Source organism: Ixodes scapularis, unplaced genomic scaffold, assembly GCF_016920785.2.
Source record: "Ixodes scapularis isolate PalLabHiFi unplaced genomic scaffold, ASM1692078v2 PGA_scaffold2__306_contigs__length_199485367, whole genome shotgun sequence".
Lineage (NCBI taxonomy): Eukaryota > Metazoa > Arthropoda > Arachnida > Ixodida > Ixodidae > Ixodes > Ixodes scapularis.
The window spans coordinates 27,651,331-27,670,154 of NW_024609857.1; the positions used below are offsets into that span (position 1 = coordinate 27,651,331).

Here is an 18,824-nt window from a genome sequence, read left to right on the forward strand (position 1 = left end):
ATGTTCGAGAGAAAAAAAAGAAAAAAGTGAGCACGGTTCTGTGGATCGAACCTGGGTCCGCTGCGTATGAAGCAGCCACCTTTCCACTAAGCTACGCTACTTTTTTTTATTATTGCATATTGTTGTTTTATGCAACCATTCGTTTTATACGAGACCCACCAAGTTTCGCGTCGTGCGTATAGCCATTTCCGGTCGAGGGCACGGGATCGTGCGTATAGCTTAACTCATATTTTAAAGTACCCGCGGTTATTTTTCTAAAATATAATTGTAACGAGTAGGAATAGTTTCGGTTTGTTTCAACTCGCTTAGTGCCAATTTTGAAACTATGCACTTCTGCGAAAACGGGATATGATTCTTTATTGGGACAAAAAGACGGAACGGCAAAACGGACCTCAAAAACGGTACGTTCCCGCCGAAAACGAAACGTCTGGTCACCCTACGTGTAGTACTCCAGGCGCGTCGTGGTTGCTCTGTCACTCAGACTGACAAAATAACGTTGTGTGCTGTCCCGTCCCTTTATGTGTCTTTCTTTTCCTTTGTTACATCGGGTTAAGGTATGTCAACATCGATTCACTCGTGATCTCAACATTGTCCACGGGAATGACTTCACCAGTGCGACTTCAACCAGCTCTTACGTCAAGCAATTCATTCGGTATCAATGTCGCCGTTAAGTCTTATATTCATGAAAATAAATATATAACGAATCTTCGTAGCTTTATGGGCATTTCCGCAGCAGGCCCCCTTCCACACCAAATGACAAAACGCCACTCATTACGCGACGACTTCCCGTGTCGCCGGAACGGATTCGGAACCAGTAACTGATTAGGCCTCATTTTCGGAACCCCGACGGCGTGCCCATGCTACCCGCCAAAGAATCATTGCCACTCAAGGCGACACAATGCTCCCGCCCTCCCCTCGTAACTCTTATCGGCCAACCCGAATCAATCACTTCCCGAAACAAAGCCCCATGAGCAAAACGCTTCACTGTACACGTCCTCCCCTTAATCACTGGATCGGAATGACTGACGCTGACCATTAGGGACAACACAATCCTCCCGCAGCGTCGGACGCATTGAACGAGCGACAAGTCTCCGGTAAAGCAAACGTGTACCCAAACAAACCTCCCCGACGTCGACGGCGGAATCCCTGCATCGCTGCAACGTCCGCGTTCATCATCGGTAGCCGTCGATACGTAAACAGAGCAGAATTCCAGCCGTACAAAAGCCCGCCTCTCCCCCCTTCTTTTCGGCAGACCGTAGGGGGACAAATGGACCTATTATGCCGGTAGAAAGCTGGCCCAAAGACTCTAGCGTGCTCATGTCCCTCTCATCCCCCCTCCCCCCCTTCCCTCTGCGATCGGATAGTCGTCTTTCCCGCTTTCCTGGGTGCTCTGAGCGTTGCCATCACCGTCGGGGTCTTTCAGTCTCAAGCCCGGTTTGGACAAGATTAAGCGACCGTTGCCTCATTTGCCGCTCCTGCTTCTGGCTTGCGGCTTGGTGGCGAGGGAAAGAACGCCGATGCGAGAAGGGGTCATCAAGAAACTGACCCTTCTTTGTCGATGCGCTCCCTCCGAGCAGACCGTATCGCGAGCGGTCGTGGACGTCTTAGTTGTCGTTCTCTTGCCCCCTTCTATGCATTTGCTTCGTTTGGGAAGAGACTATGGATTGAGTTGTTCATGGAGGCTTTGGGAGAAAGAAAAAGGGGAAAGACTGCAATCAGAGCTTTCGAATCGATGGCTTAGTCGTGCCTTACCCTCGTTTTCGCACACCGTGCGTGTCGCTGTGGCGCGGGTATCAAATATGCAGGAGACGCTTTGAAACTCATCCTCCCCTCCTTACCCCCTCCATAAGACGAACGATTTCGCAAGACGTGAGCTTCAGTATGGTATGAGGCTTGGAACCTAGGGTCTGATGTAGTAAACGATGCGAAACCTTCCTTTCCTCATTGTGTTATTTGTGCGTGTGCGCTGCAATGGTACTCAGTGAATGCTTACTGCCATGTGCACTTTGTTTCTAACTCCATTCGCTCGGCAGAATTTGCTTGTATAATTTTTTTGTTTTTTTTCGATATTCGAGCAGTCTATTTTGAGTTCAACGAAAGACGAAGAGAGGCGAGTGGACAGCGGAGTGTTTGTTGTCTTAGCTGGCCGTTAAAAAATAATAAGAGAAAAAAGAAAACCTTTCTGGAAGAATGTTTTTTTGGGGGAAGGTCCTCGGATGCCATTTTGTATGTTGGGATTCGGGAGCAGAAAGAAAAGAGGGGATAGCGTGTCGGTGCTTGTCCTTCCGAAATTTGTTGTTCTCGATGCCCGATTCCGATCCTTTTTGGGCAACATACGCCGTTGGAAGATAAAGTATAGAATATAAAGAGTACGAAGCGAGACGTAGCGACGCCTTTTTTGTCCTGTCGTTCTCGGAGACAAACATAGCCAAGTCGGCTTTTCTTTGGCCGTGTCGTCTTGTCGGATCCGCGAAAGAATTGGGCGTTGGAGGTTTTGCTTAGGTCACACGAATCACGGCATTTCAAACGCTTCGATCTCGGGTACCAATATAAAAGCGATTGGAATCCTCGCTTTTCCTTGTTTCCTGCGTACTTCGATTTGTTTCCGTTTTTTTTTTTTCGCTGGTTTGCTTCTTCTATGGTGCCATACTTCGTGTTGGTGAGCTGTACAAGTGGCTCCAAAAGTTAAAATGATATCGTTTTTGAAGTTACAAAGCCTCTATTAGAAATCCCTCTAATGTCTTCGTTGGCCTTTTACAGAAATGACATATTTTAAGAGAAGTACAGATAGAAAGAAAACTATTTTAGACACAACAAAGTTGAGCGAGTTCTTTGTTGTAGTAAAATGAGTACAATCTAATATAGGGGCTTAGCGACCGGTACGTCAAGAATGTGCAACGATAGGGTTTTCAGATTTCAGGAAAACGGAAAAACGAATAAGACAATTCGGCCTAACCAAGATCACAGTAATGCTGCAAAAATGAGAAGAAAAAAAACGGTCTTCCTAAACTAATAAGGAAAGCGCAAGATTAGATTCAGTACAAGAAAACGTCTTTTATTTTGCATTTCTGGATTTTCTTAACCTTCGTTTTAATTACGCACCTTTGTTATTGTGTAAGATGGAGACCGAGTTTACGTGATAAAACAAAAGCTTTATTAGCAACGCAACCTGAACATTTTAAAACCAAAGGTGAAGCTAAAATTGAGTAATTCTAGAATTAACGACGCTAATAAACGCAAAACCAATGGTTTTGCGGTAATTATATTATACAAATCACTTTAGCCCGAAACTGAGTGGTCACACCATACCGTGTGACCACGCAGCACGGTACGAACAACGTCACGCGCGCGATCCACCTGCTGTATGTTCCGAACCTCACAGACGCGCCACCAAACAGCGGGAGGCGAAGGACTCACGGCGGCAGGCCCTCGATGTCGAAGTAGGCAAACTCGACGAACACCTTCTCCCCGGGCAGGCCATGGAAGAAGTAATGGCACTCGGTGTCTCTCGGGTAGACGCCCGGCCAGTTGGGTGACGTGAACGTTCCGTTGGACGAGTCGCTGCTGTTGAAGGCGAAGCCGCAGGCTGCAGCGCGCACCGTCACCGATCAGGGAGCCCGACGCGAGGCAGTCGAGCGAAAAGAGAGAGATATGTAGGACGGCGCCGTGAGCGCCTTGCAGAAACATAAGCGTAACTAATTCCGCGCAAAAAAAAGAAAAAAAAATATATATATAAATACATATATATATATATATATATATATATATATATATATATATATATATATATATATATATATATATATATATATATATATATATATATATATTTATGAGCCATTCATTTTTGTGAAGGTGGATAAGCAGCGAAGCTCTTTAGCAGACGACACAGACCCGCCCCGAGGAGCCGGAGGAAACTAGAAGGTATTTCATCTCAATAATAACTCGCTAATGGACTGTAAAATGTTTTCAAGATACAGAAGTCAGTCGGTATACTTACTCGGTTTATTGCACAACTGTGGTTCCAATAAGTACGAAATAATTATCTTATTTGGGTTAAATAAGTCTATGCAGTTGAAATGAGAATACGAAATAATTCCTGGTTATATAATTTAAAGTTTTATTTTACAAAATTTTAAAACGTATGTCACTCGTGGTTTCAGTCGTGCCAAACTTTCATAGATTGTGTCGGATAGTTTCTTTCACAGATTTTTAGTGTCACTCTAATGGTTAGGCTTAGGTACCTGCCCCATCCTGAAACTCGGACGGAGGAGGCATGAACGATATGCACGGAAACAAAACTCACCCATCGTCGTGTCCTGCCTTCCCGTTGTAATGCCGAAATCTGAAAGGTGCCAAAAGGTAAGAACCAACAACGCCTCAATTAATTTCAGAAGGCAGAAATATTTTGGCCTCCAGCAGAAACACGTGCGGTCTCCTATCTCCGCAGAGAGTGTCGCACATTTCGTTTTACTTTCCTTCTCATCTCTCGTTCAACATTAAAGTCATTTTACATACGCGTTTAGTGCGAGGCATATGGCATTATTTACAAACAAGCCCTGTTTTTTTTTTAGAGACGCATATATAGGATGATACGATGAACAGTCTTCTCACTTGTGACGAACTGGTAAAGAGCTCGGAATCCCCGTACGGTGACGTTGCCCGCGTAGTGGTGCGATCGAAACTCAAGCGTGAGGTTTCGGCCTGTCGACATCACTTGGTTCGGCAAGTCCTGGCCGCAGAAGTTGTCCACGCGGTCCCGCTGACCGTTGATCGAGATGAACACCATCACGACGTCGGCTCCGTCACACCTGGACGTTCGCCCAATGAGAAAAAGACAATACAAAGCTCCGTCTCACTATTCACACGATAATTTCAGTCGCGCGCGTCACACTGTGATCACTGCTAGCTGTGCTTCGTCACTCAAATCATTCAATACCGCACATCGGATGAGCTGAATATGAAAAACTTTTTAAAAATCACCTCACTAGTCCGCAGCGTTCATATCTGTTTAGTGAACGTGGAAAAGTCAATCGCTACAACCTACGAAGGCAGGTGGGCCCATCGCGTGGTTGAATATAGGTTTAGGCCGTAAAATACAGCCTGTGCTGCTGCACCAAGCAAGATGTTTCAGCACGCTCATATCGCAAGCGGTCTCTCTTCGGGTCTGTACATGATTTCGGCCTCGTTACCCACCGAGTTTCATCCGTTGGTTGCAACGATTGGCTTGACCAAGTGCTTTACGGAAATGCAGACGATCTAGATTTGTTAGAGTGTGTATGGCGAGACGCCCGAGACAGCTGTTAACACTCCGCGCGCAGTCAATGAAAATGCAGCATTAATAGATAAGGATGCCTTGGCATGAAGTACGATGCAAGACGAATGGAGATACTGAGCCACGGTCTGCGTCTTTTAAGCTGTCAGTTACAACGTATAGTTCGTATAACGGAGCTTCCGGGCGTGCCTTTCGACTTGGCCTTTCCAACGAGTACCAGTTGATGTCACTCTAAGAAGAAGTGAGTCGAACCAAGAAAAAAAAAAAAGGTGACTATCGATTTAAAGTGCAAGGGGGTCGGAAGCGAGCAGAATAAAGAGAGCGAGAGCGCACCACCGAGCTCGCGGCCATTCTTCTCGAAACGGGCTCGGAAATTTTGAATCGATATTCTGTTCACTTGGCGGTAATATATTCTACCGGGGGGCAGCGAGCACCTTCGTTTTACCTATCGTTTCAGCTTGACAGCCAGACGATATCTTTCGCTGAAATCGTACCCCTCCACTGCTGCTCAACGCGCGGCAAGCTTCATGCTCGCCGAAGGTGATCTCTCACGCAGACAAGCGATCATACAGTCCGTCTTATCTTGTGACGGACCGAAATCAATGCTTCGCGCGTACGTTCGAGTCTGTAGAAGCGCGGCATCGTAGATGATCCCCCGACACTCCAACACTCCCGAAGACCATAGGCAGCTGTGAGGAGGATGCTCGCTCTCGACGCATGTGATTGGCTGAAATGGCGGATGTAGTGTTCGCTTTGGTCCAACTACAGTGCGAGGCGTTCCACTGGTAGCCTGCGCGAATCTCGGAGCGCCGGGAGCTGGGAGCTGACAGTCGCTTTCGCCGAAGCTTCTCAGAATATATCGCTGTAGCACGACAAAAAAACATATATATATAATAAAATAAAACCATTGAAATGAAAAGGAAAACCTCTCGTTCAATCCAGGAATACAAAAAAAAAAAAAAAAAAAAACTGCCGGGTATCTACGGATGTTTTAAATAAAAATGAAGAGGTGGCCGATAGATCCGGATGGAACGGCACAAAACAGCTTGAAAGCGAGAAAAAAATCATTTTGAAACCAAAACCGTAAAACTTACTTTTTTTCTTTTTTTTTTACTTTTTTTTCGTCAAGCTTTCAGGAAAGGGGGAGAGTGGGCAACAACACGTCAACGTCGTTGAGACGTTGTTCTTTTACAAAGGAAGGATGGGCCTTCAAATTTTCTTTCGGGTACAAAATATGGCCCACTTCCGTGGAAAGCCCCTTTTTATGTTGTTCTGTTTGTACATGTGTTTCACGTCGTGCAGCTACAGCGCTCACTGCATTGCCGCTGCTGTATTGCACCGCCATTTGCCTAAGTCTTCCTCTAAAAAGCGGCGCCGCGGGCGTCTACCCTTCAACGATCGCCGCTTACAACAGCTGCGGACGGGGGCTCTTTAAAAGGGTAGAAGAAGAAAATAAATTAATAAATAGAGAAGAAAGGGTGTCAAACAAAGAATTAAACCTAAAAAAAGTGTGCTCAAGCTACACTGAAACCAGCGAACGAGCGAAGAATCTTTTCCTGGAGACGTGATGAATGCTGGGTGGGCGCATTCTCCCACGTTCTCTTCTCCGCTGACACTTTTATTTCTATTTTGCTTCTTTTTTTTTTTATATACGCGTCTTTCAGCGTCCGCCTAATTTTTCGGACTTCTACCATTTCCTTCCCTGTTTTATGTGCGAGCATGTGTTTGTTTGTGTGCGTGTCCGCGAGACACGTCGCTTGTTTCGTCTCCTCTTTATCGCCGGCAGTAAAATAGAATCGCCACCGCCTTTGGGCTGTATAATCTCGCCTTGCAAGGCCAAAACACACTACGAGGCAGAAACAAAACAAAACAAAAAAATCAGCAGCAAGCGACTAAACAAAAACTGGCGCTCGAGTTCGCTGTCGACGATGCTACGGCCTTCATTCTCTCGGAGCATTCACGCAATGGAAATCATCAGGCGAGCTGTACTATAAGCGCGCGCATAGGAAGTGCGCAAAACGAAAGCCTGCAGATGACAAACGCGACAAACCACGCCAGAAAAGAGGCGTTCTCACTCATGAAAGAGGCTGGCATTAGGTGTTTTCGAGCCTTGAAACTTTCCGCTTAATACGATGGGCCGCAGGGGATGGTATAATACGAGCAAATCGGAGACATTCTCAATTTATCATACAGCGTGAGCGTCACGTGGCCTTCGGGAGCCGTTCAAGGCGTCGGGGAGTGCGGCGTCACGGGGTACTTTCTTAGTCCTGGATTGGTTGGGATGGCTTGTAGTGTCCGATGCGCTCCAGCACAAGGTGAAACGTATAGCATCCAGACCTCGCTAGCCGCCCGAAGCGCTCGTCCCGTGTAGGCCGGCACACGCACGGTACAGGAGCGCAAGCGCATACAACTCTTCGCCATTGCAGAACGTTGGACTTTGTCGCCGGCTGCCAAATGTTTTTGAGTTATTGTTGTCACTCTAGTTCGTTCGAAACTGTTTTCTCAATCGTGTCGCCTCGGTGTTTCCTTTAATGGCGTTAGTATTCTCGTTATTAAAGTCCGTTGGCGGGTTCCCGACGCTGAGGAATAAATATACTAGCCGCGAAAATGATGTGTGGAGCCCCAAATGTCCCGTGGGACACGAAACAGCCCCGTTTTTATTTTGTCTGTTCCTAGTCTACGAGGCGGAAGGACAGGGGAAAAAACAAAACCAAAAGTTTTTTTTTTGTTTACGTGAAGACGAGAGAGAAGGTAAAGGCTTGTTGGAAATAAGGGCTCCTTTTGTTCCTTCGTTCCGGTATGCGTATTGTTGCGGGTGTTGTTGTTGTTTGCTTGCCTGCTTGTTTCCTGCCCTTCAAGATTATTGCGGAGCTTCCAGGATCCAGAAGGATAGTAAATCACGCTCGACTGTGTTGCCGTAATTGAAACTGGCGAACCGCTACCTCTTATACGCGAAGCGGATTTTTTTCTGTTTTCGCACGGTGAGGTTGTTTCAATTATACGCCCGATGAGATCACTCGGAGTTTAGTCACGATAGGATAAAAAAGGGGGAGGAGGAAAGGTGAGATCAAAACAAATGTTTGTTTTTTTACATTATTTTTGTCTGTCTAGAGATGATACCCCTATCGTCTGCAAACTATACAATCGGTCGCCCCTTTTTTTATACTTTTCTTGTAGGAGTTTTAAATGCACATTTCAGCATGAATGTGACCAAGAGAGCGAGAGAGAAACAGAGACAGAGAGGGAGGGAGATAAGAATACTTATAGAAGAAGGAAGGAGGAGGAAGAAACGGATGAAGTGATTTTATTTCGTTTTATATATATATATATATAAAAGAATTATCCCAAATTGCTGTAAAGAGACGCAGCATTCGCTCACTACGACGAATGTCGCATGCGCATGCTAGGAAATTAATTCCTATTGCATATAGAACAATAGAAAATGCTCCAGACTACAAATTATGAAAGCAGAGGTTCAGAACATGCCGTGATCCGACACCGTGAGCTTAGCTTCCTGGCTTCCTGAGCTCTAATTGCATCTCACTGCATTTTCTGAAATGCGCCATCAGAAAGAAGAACTGCAACCCGAGTTTCATCAAAACGCCGTACCCGTCTCTCTGATCCTCAAATTACTTCCCGTAAGACTATAACAGCAGCCGGCTGACCGGCATACATGAACGCAAAATAAATAAATGAAACCTTTTTCGAAGACAGAATTGCGATGTTCAGCACGTGATAATTTGTGACTGAAAACCAGAAAGGGCTCGTGAATTGAAAAGTTTTAACACTGCATTTGGAAACGAGCTCCGAAAAGTGTATTCTTATCTACGGGAGTACAGTCGCAACAGAACCCTTCAAAGCGTCGTTTACATGTTCCGAAATTCATCCGTGATGTGCTGCAACGACAACGTTATCTGGCCTATGAAACTCGATATCAGAATAACCTTCTTTTCAAAGTATTTTGGAGTGAGGTACCGTTTATTCAAGTCTTCTTATTTGCTTCACGAAGATACCAGGTTATGCGTAAAAAATGAGACATTAAAAAAAAAGCACTACGAGGAAAATTATATTATTCGCTTACAAAACGGGCGTTGTACGAGTTATCGTGGACTGTTTGAACGCGCTATAATCGCTCATAAAGACCGTCAACTTTAAGGCGAAGAAATGAACAATATGATCTCTTTCTACGCTGCAGGGTTACAACTTCTGTACTAAACCACTTCGCCAGTGTACTTGCTTCAATTAAGAAATAGTACAATTTTGACGGATTGCAGATGGATGCAGCTTTTAGTGCCAAAGGCGTAGCTGCGCCGCCGTTTACGGTAGCTTGCCTTCAAGGTGGCAAAAGGTTTACTCGTTGCTATCGTTAACCGTGAATTGAGCGGTGATTGAAACAAAATGCCTCTGCGAGGGGCCTTGACGTGATACTGGTGGCAGCGGAATTGGCTGCGTTCTTGTGTCTGTAACGGTGGCCAAACCAGTGCCGAGCGTAAGTTTGTCTGCTTCTTTTGTAGAGGTTGTGCTGACCTAAGAACGTAGAGCTCTGATTGGCTCTGATTGAAAAATAGTGGGTAGTCCTCAAAGCAAGCTGCTTTGAAGTCTACCCACTATCCTTCAATCAGAGCCAATCACAGCTCGGCGTTCTGACGGAACCAATACCGATACAACAGAAGCAGACGAAGTTGCGCTCCGCATTATGGCGCCTTCGTATTCCTCCACATCGTCAAACACAGCACCTTACTTTTTCAAGTTTTTAAAGTGTCTATTGCCCTGCACTGTTAAGTTTTAGAAAGCGGAAAAGGGAGACGAAGAGAAACACCTTGCTGCGCATCAGCACCACATTCTATAGGCGCGTGGCATAAAAAGCCTCAAGAGCTAACTTTCGTTTTCATGATGATCCAGCAGGGGACGGAGAACTATTCGATGCTGCAGCTAAAAAAAAATGCGATGAGCGCTGGAAATACTGAGCCACACGTTTTCATCTTGCGGGTCGTAGTCCAGAGAGAGTTTCCACTTTTCGGTCATCGCAGTTTTTCAATCTTGCCAGCCGTTTTTTCTCACTTGACCAACCTTTTTAATGTGATTTGAGGGCTATGTCTCTTAGTAAAACGTCAGTTGCCCCTCTGAAGCTTTTTTGAGGGAGTTTCTTTTCATGTTGTCCCTGCCAGATTTGCCTCACTTCACTGCATAATTACGAGCATTTTAATTCCCACAACATGACTTCCAAGAGCAGCGTTTTAATGCGGGCGACATAATTTCCCTAGCTCTCACGAGACTGCTTTCGTACCTATCCACTTTAGTAAAATAATATAGAGAAAGAATTAGGTGAATGAACCCGGTTTGCCAAGAACACTATGACTGTTGCGGATAAAAAAGACCAAAATTAGAACTTAGACAAAGATACAATTTTTTTAAACATCCCGTTCATGTGGGCACTACGCGTGCGCAAAAATCAAATCCTCTGACGTCACGGCACCGTCATACCGTAACGTCAGAGAATTGAGTTGGTGAATACAAGTGTGCAGGGAAAACTGGCGTGAACGGTCGAAGCGGTATATAATTTTAGTCTGCGTAGCTATAGCCATGCAGTTGAAGTTTAAGAAACTCTTTACAAGTTTCCTACTTCGCGGATGGTTCTTCGTCATTCTCATCAGCCAGGGCCACCATCTCGTGGGTTGTGGCGCGATAATGAGACTTACCGCACCCTGTGCTTTCTAAGCTTTCTGTATATTAATAATGTCCAACCTACGACGAGCTTTGCATTAACCACGATGATTTTACGCCGTCGACCCAAAAAACCTGAGGCAAACAAAAAGAAGAAATGTCCACTCAGACCTTGCGCATTCGGGTCATGTGGAAAGCCATGTATAGGTTTTACCTGCGCAGCCTTATATATAAAAAAGGACAGTAACAACAAACAAACCACTTCGCCAATAGCTGTACCGTTATGAGACATTCTAACACCCGAAAACACAAAAGCAACTTTTTTTTTTTTAGATATACTTAAATTTAAAAGAACCATATTCTATCACGCGCCTTGGTAAAACTGACACGGCACTCACGTGTGGTACGATTCCTCGGGACGGAACAGGTCAAAGTCCAAGAAGATGATCTGCGCTCTCTCGATGCCCTCGCCGCTGAAGTGGTACGTGCAGCGAGTGTCCGGGGGATAGCCGTCCGGATAGCCGGGGCTCACGAAGCTCCCGTTCCGCCCAGCTGAGCTGCTGAACAGCTGGTCGCAGCTCGATCCTGTCGGTGGGAGAATGAGTGTCGGGAAGATCGGTCGTACTAAATGTTCCTGCAAACAGCTAGAATCCTGAACCATTGCTTACTTTACAACTGTTCAATACTCGTTGCGTGTTCTCCTTGTTTCTGTATCGCTTCAAATATACGAAATAAGCCTATTCAGATATGGCTTCAGCCGTAAGGATGGCAACTTTCCCAAGTATTTTTAAGGAGAAAATGACATCAAATAAGAAAAAAGCAAGATAAAAAAAGATAACCAGGTTTCCTATTTTCGCAATTATACACAAGCAAAAAAAAAAAGAAACACAAAGCAGCTTTACATTTTCTTTCTAACGTAGTACTGCACTTTTCCCTCGCGCCCAATGGTCACTAATTAGTAATTACGCGATGTTTCTATTTCTTCCAACTGGACAAGATATAAAGTAAACGAGACCCCGCGCATTCACGAAACAAAAAATAAAAATAATAAATAAAGAGAGACGTTCGCCTTACCAGCATAACTTTTACATTTTTCTGATTCTACGTCATTGCTTGACTACCCTGACTATGACCTTGCTATACAAATGAGTCCATTGGTGTCGTCCTGATACGTTTCAGATTTCGCGGCACGGAAGTACCCTAATGAAGTTCAGCCGTGCAGCGTCAAAAATCATAGGCCCATGCAAGCATGAACATAAAAAAGAATGCATAATAGCATATTAACATAAGGACAGCGCATTAAACCATGGCGCAGGGGGAATTATTCACCATTAGTGCCTATGTTGGAAGAGATTTTAACAAAAAAGAATGATGGCCACAGAGTAGAATGACATCAGTCGAACAAGAAGGGAAAAATAATAGTGCCTTCCTATATGAAATTGTTGTAATTCGCATTAGTGAGAGCATCAATTAGGTCATGTTACTGCGGCGCTAACCCACGTGCCTACAAGATTTTATTATCAAGAGGTTGCTGTAAATGTGTTAGCCTGCGGTATCTGATGCGCAGACCGCCTTCAAACTCAGAATTGTCATATAGATGGCGAAATATATTCAATGATGAAAGCGACATTTGACCTTTCGTAGCAGGTTCTGTAGCAGGCACAATATTGATTTTGAGCAGCCTGACGCTTTTTGAGCAGATGCCAAAGTCTGTTAGCACATCACTCGAGAAGGAAAAAGGTGATTGCATCTCCAAATGAATTCATTTATGATAGTCATCAAGGGTTACTGTTTGATACTCCAGTATGCAACTTATTACCGTTTCTGATACGAGTAGATAGGGCGTAAAAGGGACGCAGACTTTTTAAATAAAACTCTGGTCAGAGTAGGTTCCAGTTACAATGAATATTAAAAATTGATTCAAAAGTTAATCATAGCACAAAACCTCATTGGGTTAAATCGTCTCTCCCCTTCCCATTTTACACTCGGCAGTTTGTTTAGCCTGGAACCATAACTTCTGTAAAATACCAGCCAGATCCTGCACATCCGCTAACAAGTCTACCAATAAAAAAGTGTTCCGTAAGTTTACTGAACCTACCAAACTCGAAACTCTACTATTAGAAACTGCAAAAACAAACATCCAAAATATGATAAAGTCTACACTTGTGCTTTAAAGGTGACATTGCTCTTTAGCGGCGTAGGAACCAGAGTTGCATAAAAGTTCGCAGCTCTTTTGATCGACAGCTGCACGGGAACTGCCGTGACTATCGTAATTATTCACATATATAGACCCGTGTTTTATTTTCTCACCCTCTTTCTCTGCTCAGTTTTGTTTTAATGCTCAGCTCTTAGGCGCCCGTTTCCGGCTTGAGCGGCGTCGGCGTAACCGTGAGGTCACGTGGCCCCCTAGGTCACGTGACCCCCCCCCCCCCCCCCCCGAGGTCATGTGACCCCCTTGAAGTCACGTGGCCACGTGACCCCCTGAGGTCATGTGACCCCCCTGAAGCCATGTGACCACCTGAGATCACGACCACCTGAGGTCACGTGAGCCCCCAAGGTCACGTGACCCCCTCCCCCGAGGTCACGTGACTTCCCTGACGTCACACGACCCCCCCCCCCCTGAAGTCAGGTGACCTCAAGGAGTCACCAATCCTTTCAGTACGCTTCCATCCTCCTCCTCAAGAGCTGAGCTCTAACCGGCGTTACAGGGAATTGTAAACGGCTTTCATATTTTTAGTTATAAATTTATTTATTATTAAGACAAGGAAGGTCGACCTGTAATAATCATAAGCATAATTGCTGTGCCTATCGCGCTAAGCCAGGTGCTCCCTCAGGTCAGTCGCCGCTCCTAGCATTCCGACACAAAGCGGTGAAGCCTCACACGCGAGCGGCACAAGTGACACGGCACTCTGCAGCCACTGAACGAAGCCATGTGGCAGACATGATAACCAACTGGTCTTATCAAGAGTACAAGACCCTGGATCTGTTTTATCACGGTAGCCGTAATCGCAAGTCCTACTATTTTGCACAGTTCCTGACACCGACGACTCTTAGTTCCTGACACCGACGACAGCCTCTGAAAATTTATACGATGTCTGCAATCAACCAGCCAGCGCATCAACCGGCCAGATCGGTTGATTGCCAGAATCAACGGCCCTGGCCGGTTGATTCGCAGCATCAAATCGCGACATCATGGCATTCGCCATCTTGTAGTACGTGTACTCTCATCGGCTAAACCAGTCAATTACAAAAAATTTCCCATGACTTGTTATGCGTGTTTGTGGTTGTATGGGATCGAGCCTTCGACTGTGCTCTGACCTTTAATGAAACAAATTATACGGCGAGTACAGATGCTGCGAAATTTAAACTTGTACACTATTTTTTCTTTTTTTTTAATGTGAAGACCAATAATATACATATATACATATATTATTGGACTTCACATTAAAAAAACAAAACAAATAGTGTACAAATTTGAATTTCACTGCATCTGTACTCGCCGTATAATTTGTTTCATCAAAGGTCAGGATATATATATATATATATAATCTTTTTTGTTTTTTGCTTTTGGCCCATCTCGGCGCAGGTGTCTCGCAATTCGTAGCAAAAAATAAAATTTTGGCGCAAGATGTAGCTGACTTTCGTTCACGGCACAATCGACGCAAATGGCGCAGCACTTACATCACTCTATATTCGTAACCTATAGTACAGTTATCGTAACAGACGACGCGAAAATCTGACAACGTCTCGAAAGAAACGACGGTGATTTTTCTACAGCCGTTATCACGACTGGTGGTTTTGACAACGACCGCAGTCTTAAATTACTTCAAAACTTGTAAAACCTAAACTCACTCAATATAAACAGTTCGGCGGAACTCCGCCTGGTTAGGTATAAGTAATAAGATGGGTACTTAAAAGACTATAGAAAATTTCGTCAATGTGCCCGACGTTTCGAAGCCGGGTTCGCTCCTTCTTCACGGGTGACTGCCTGTCGGCGCAAAGGTAGCAATCTGTCGTTGTTTTCTTCTTTCTGTCAGTATTGATTTCTTCTGTTTTTGTCGGTGCCGCATCGCAGCCCGTGTATGTTGCTGCTTGATAGCCCTCCGGTGAATCGGTTACGGTTGTTCGTATTACGTATATGCCAAGGTTGTAATAAGAGCCGCATTCTCCAGTTTCTTTCTCTGTCGAGGAAAGAACTTCTGGCGAAGGCCACGACGGGGCCGGTGTCCTCAGCACGTTCCGCCAGCACGTTGCCTTGGATGTCTTACTTCTTCACGTCAACACCACCAGCCGCATGTGCGTCCCGTACCTTGATGGCACGAGCAAGGTCCTCGCCCGCGCTCTGAGACCCTACGGCATCGGAGTTACACATAAGCCCCTCTCAACCACAGGCCATTATGTTCTTCTTCCAAAGGATCGTCCGACAAAAGAGAAAACTCAAGGGTTGATTTACCGTATTTATTGTGCTGAATGCAACGCCTCGTATATGGGCGAAACGAAGAACTTTTCTAAACGTCTGCGCAGACATAACTATGACGTGAAGACGAAAGACGTCAAGGGTAACGCGCTGGCGGAACATGCTGAGAAGACCGGCCACGTCATCGCCTCTGAGAGCAGTTCCGTCCTGGACAAAGAAATAAACTGGAGAAAGCGGCTCTTATTATAACCTTGGCATGTACAATACACGAAAAACAACTTGAACCAACCCATCGGAAGGCTGCCAAGCAGCTATATACACGGGCTACGATACGACACACACGAAATCAGTAGAAGAAAGCAATACTGAGAGAAAGAAGAAGAATACAAAGCGAGATTGCTACCTTTGGTCCCAAATACAGTAACAAGAATCCCAGCCGGCTTCGAAGCGCCGGGCACATTGAAAAAATGGGTTTGTCTACTAAATACCCTTCCTTATTATACTCATTCACGACATTTCGGCGAGTGGCGAGGACGAGAATATAACTAAACCCAAACGCAACCGGCTGTATATATAAATACAAAAAGAAATGAAAAATAAATAATAAGAGACAACTTAAGAATAAGAAGGCGTGGTGAGTTGAGCGTAATTATATGTGATTACTCCGCAGCGAATGAGATTGCAACAATTTCCGATACAGTCTAGAAAAAAATTAATAGAAAAAAAGTTTCTGCGTCTACTTTTACGCACAACACTCGGAGAGCCAATCACCGCAACTTCTAGAGGCAGCTCAGCGAATGACGATGCCGAGACATATGTTTGACCAAAAAGCACAGTCGGAGTTGTGACATTATAAGCAATGCAAAACGTCACGCTTGCATTGCTTAATGTCAGAACTCAAACTACGGTTTTTGGCCTAAACATATGTTTTGGCATCGTCATTCGCTGAGCTGCCTCCGTAAGTTGTGGTGATTGGCTCTCCGAGTGTTGTGCGTAAAAGTAGACGCACGGGCTTTTTTTAGAGTGTAAGAAGGCCGACGAACAAATTTCGACGCAAGAAACTTTAACATAATATTCCGCGCCCAGTATTTCTTACGCTGTCTAATGTCTCGACCTTTGGCATTAGAACCTGATGCGAAAAAGTTGTTTGTGAGGCTTTTGTTGTTTCAGGCGTGAGGGTAATCAAGCACTTAAATACTGACAACGCCAACAGCAACAACCGGAAGAAGAAAATTGTATGCAAAATTGTGAGGCATTATCGCATATCATTAAGTTGCTATAAAAAAAAATTACCTTGGGCAGTAGCTTCATAGTCAGTTTAATGCGTCTTTTTTTGTTCGGAAATTACAATAGAATAAAATTAATATACACAGGCAGAAAAAAAAGTTAGCCCCTTGCATTAGGCGGAGGTTCATGTTGCGTTATTAAAATGCCCGTGAGCCAGTGGTACCTTTTTTTTTCTTCTTTTTCACAGGAAGTTCAATTCCCCCGCAGATCGAAGCTTTTGAAGCCTGAATTCCCGGATATAAATGGCGTAAGTATGCCACTCACTACAAACACACACCATTTTGATAAAGAAAGGAAAGACCCTTTCCGAAACGTCTACGCAGTTAAGTCTATTGTTAGTCAAATTTATTTTAACGACACAGAAAGGAAGAAGCGCATAATGGCGTCCGCTATAAAGATTCGGGACTATTGTCTGGTTCACTACCGAATGCGATTAAGCATAATACGCATTAAAAGGAGAGTAAACTTTTTTGTTTGCGTTTTTTTTTACTCTTTGGAGAAGAAAGGGGGGGGGGGCGAGGGAATTTTTTTTTTTACAATTCTATAATAATGACAGCTTAAGAATCACAAGAAGTGGTCTATAGCATCATGTATCATGATTCGTACAATGTTCCAACGGACCCACGTCACGACCCTCACGGATGCATCAGTGAGCCAACTCTCCGCAAGATTAGCCGCCGTCAAGACAGAGTTGACTGCCTCACACGTCGTTTCTAGTCTCACCTCTTCAAACAGTTCAGTTGTCTCATATTTGTAAACAATGTGACGACCAGCAAAATAGACTTCGACGGTCTAACATGTTGTTCTTTGGCTGTCGTGATTCCCGCTCCGTAAGCTGGAGTCAATCAGAAGAAAAATACATCGCCTTCTGCTCCGACAAATTGAAATTTCTCTTGAATCTGGCTAATCTTGAACGGTTTCATCGACTTGGTAGATTTCAAGAGAGAAAAAACAGACCAATTATTGTCACATTTTCTTGTTTTCAGGACAGCGAAAGCGTATTGGCCTATGGAGTGAAGTTGAAAGGTACTGCTTTTGCTATCCGAGAGGACTTCTCCGCTTCGGTACGGCTGGCTCAAGGCAGCTAGACTCTTTGAGTACAGAGCCCTAAACGTTTCTTTCAAGATACGCTTCAACAAATTGCTTGTTGGTAACAATAGCTACTTTTTAACGAAGAATCTCAATCTGTAGACGAGCTTTATGCCCTCGAACCAAATTCGTATCAAACAAAACGAAACAGGTCTTTCGCTTCTTCTCGATTCGAACATCGCGACAAATACGAGATGCATTCAGTCCTATTTACTAACATTCGAAGCGTCACCTTCAAACGCCACGACCTTTATGGTATCATAAAGGACAGCTCATTGCATATCCTTATCTTAACAGGATCATGGCTTAATCCCGGTATTGACGATAGCGAGGTTTTTTCCTGTCATACTCAATGGAATATTTTTCTCCATGATAGAGGTGTGCGAAGAGGCGGGAGGGGGGGGGGGGGGTGTTTATCGCCATAAAAAAAAACACTTTCTCTTCTCTCATGTAGAACTCATGGATAGTAGAATTGAAATTTCTAAAGTATGTGCATCTACCCGCTCAAACAAGATTGTTCTTGCTGCTTGCTACAGACAACCTGACTGTGATTACCTGTTTTCTGCCAACCTGTCCTCCATTTTGGTTGACATTAAAACTCGCTTTCTCAAAGCGGATTAGTTACTATTTGGTGATTTCATTTTTTTTTCAAGAATGACTGGGCAAGTTTATCATCCGAAGGGTCTTGCGCATCAGCAGATTTTCTTGGTATGTGCCTCACGTTTACCCTGACGCAGGTTCTAAACGAGCCCACACGCTCGTCTAACATTTTCGATCTCACATTAACTACACCTTCTGACCTCGTACAGTCAATCCAACTCTCTGAAGGTTTGAGTGACCACAAAATGCTGCACGTTATTCTTTCATTACTTTTTGTTGTGAGAGTCCCATTATCAAAACTATTCACGACTACAATAAAGCCAACTATGAAGCAATAAATAACGAATTAGCAACTTATTATGACACTTTCCAATACGAGTTTTCGCTAAGAACTATCGAAGAAAATAGGAATCTTTACAAAAATAAAGTTGTTAACTTGGTGCAAAACTATGTGCCCAGTATACAAATTCGCATCGCCTCATCTAACCGATG

General features: G+C 44.5%; 1 protein-coding gene across 1 annotated transcript in view; it reads right to left on the minus strand.

Annotated features, from left to right (window-relative positions):
• The window catches only part of LOC8027543 (suppressor of lurcher protein 1), a 94,816-nt gene that overhangs the window by 7,750 nt on the left and 68,242 nt on the right, over positions 1 to 18,824 (minus strand). The window contains exons 8-11 of the mRNA XM_029976425.4: positions 11,338 to 11,524; positions 4,615 to 4,811; positions 4,307 to 4,345; positions 3,418 to 3,586 (exon numbers count right to left, since the gene is read on the minus strand). Of these exons, the coding sequence (XP_029832285.4) occupies positions 3,418 to 3,586; positions 4,307 to 4,345; positions 4,615 to 4,811; positions 11,338 to 11,524 (592 nt within the window). The remainder of the gene's footprint in view (positions 1 to 3,417; positions 3,587 to 4,306; positions 4,346 to 4,614; positions 4,812 to 11,337; positions 11,525 to 18,824) is intronic.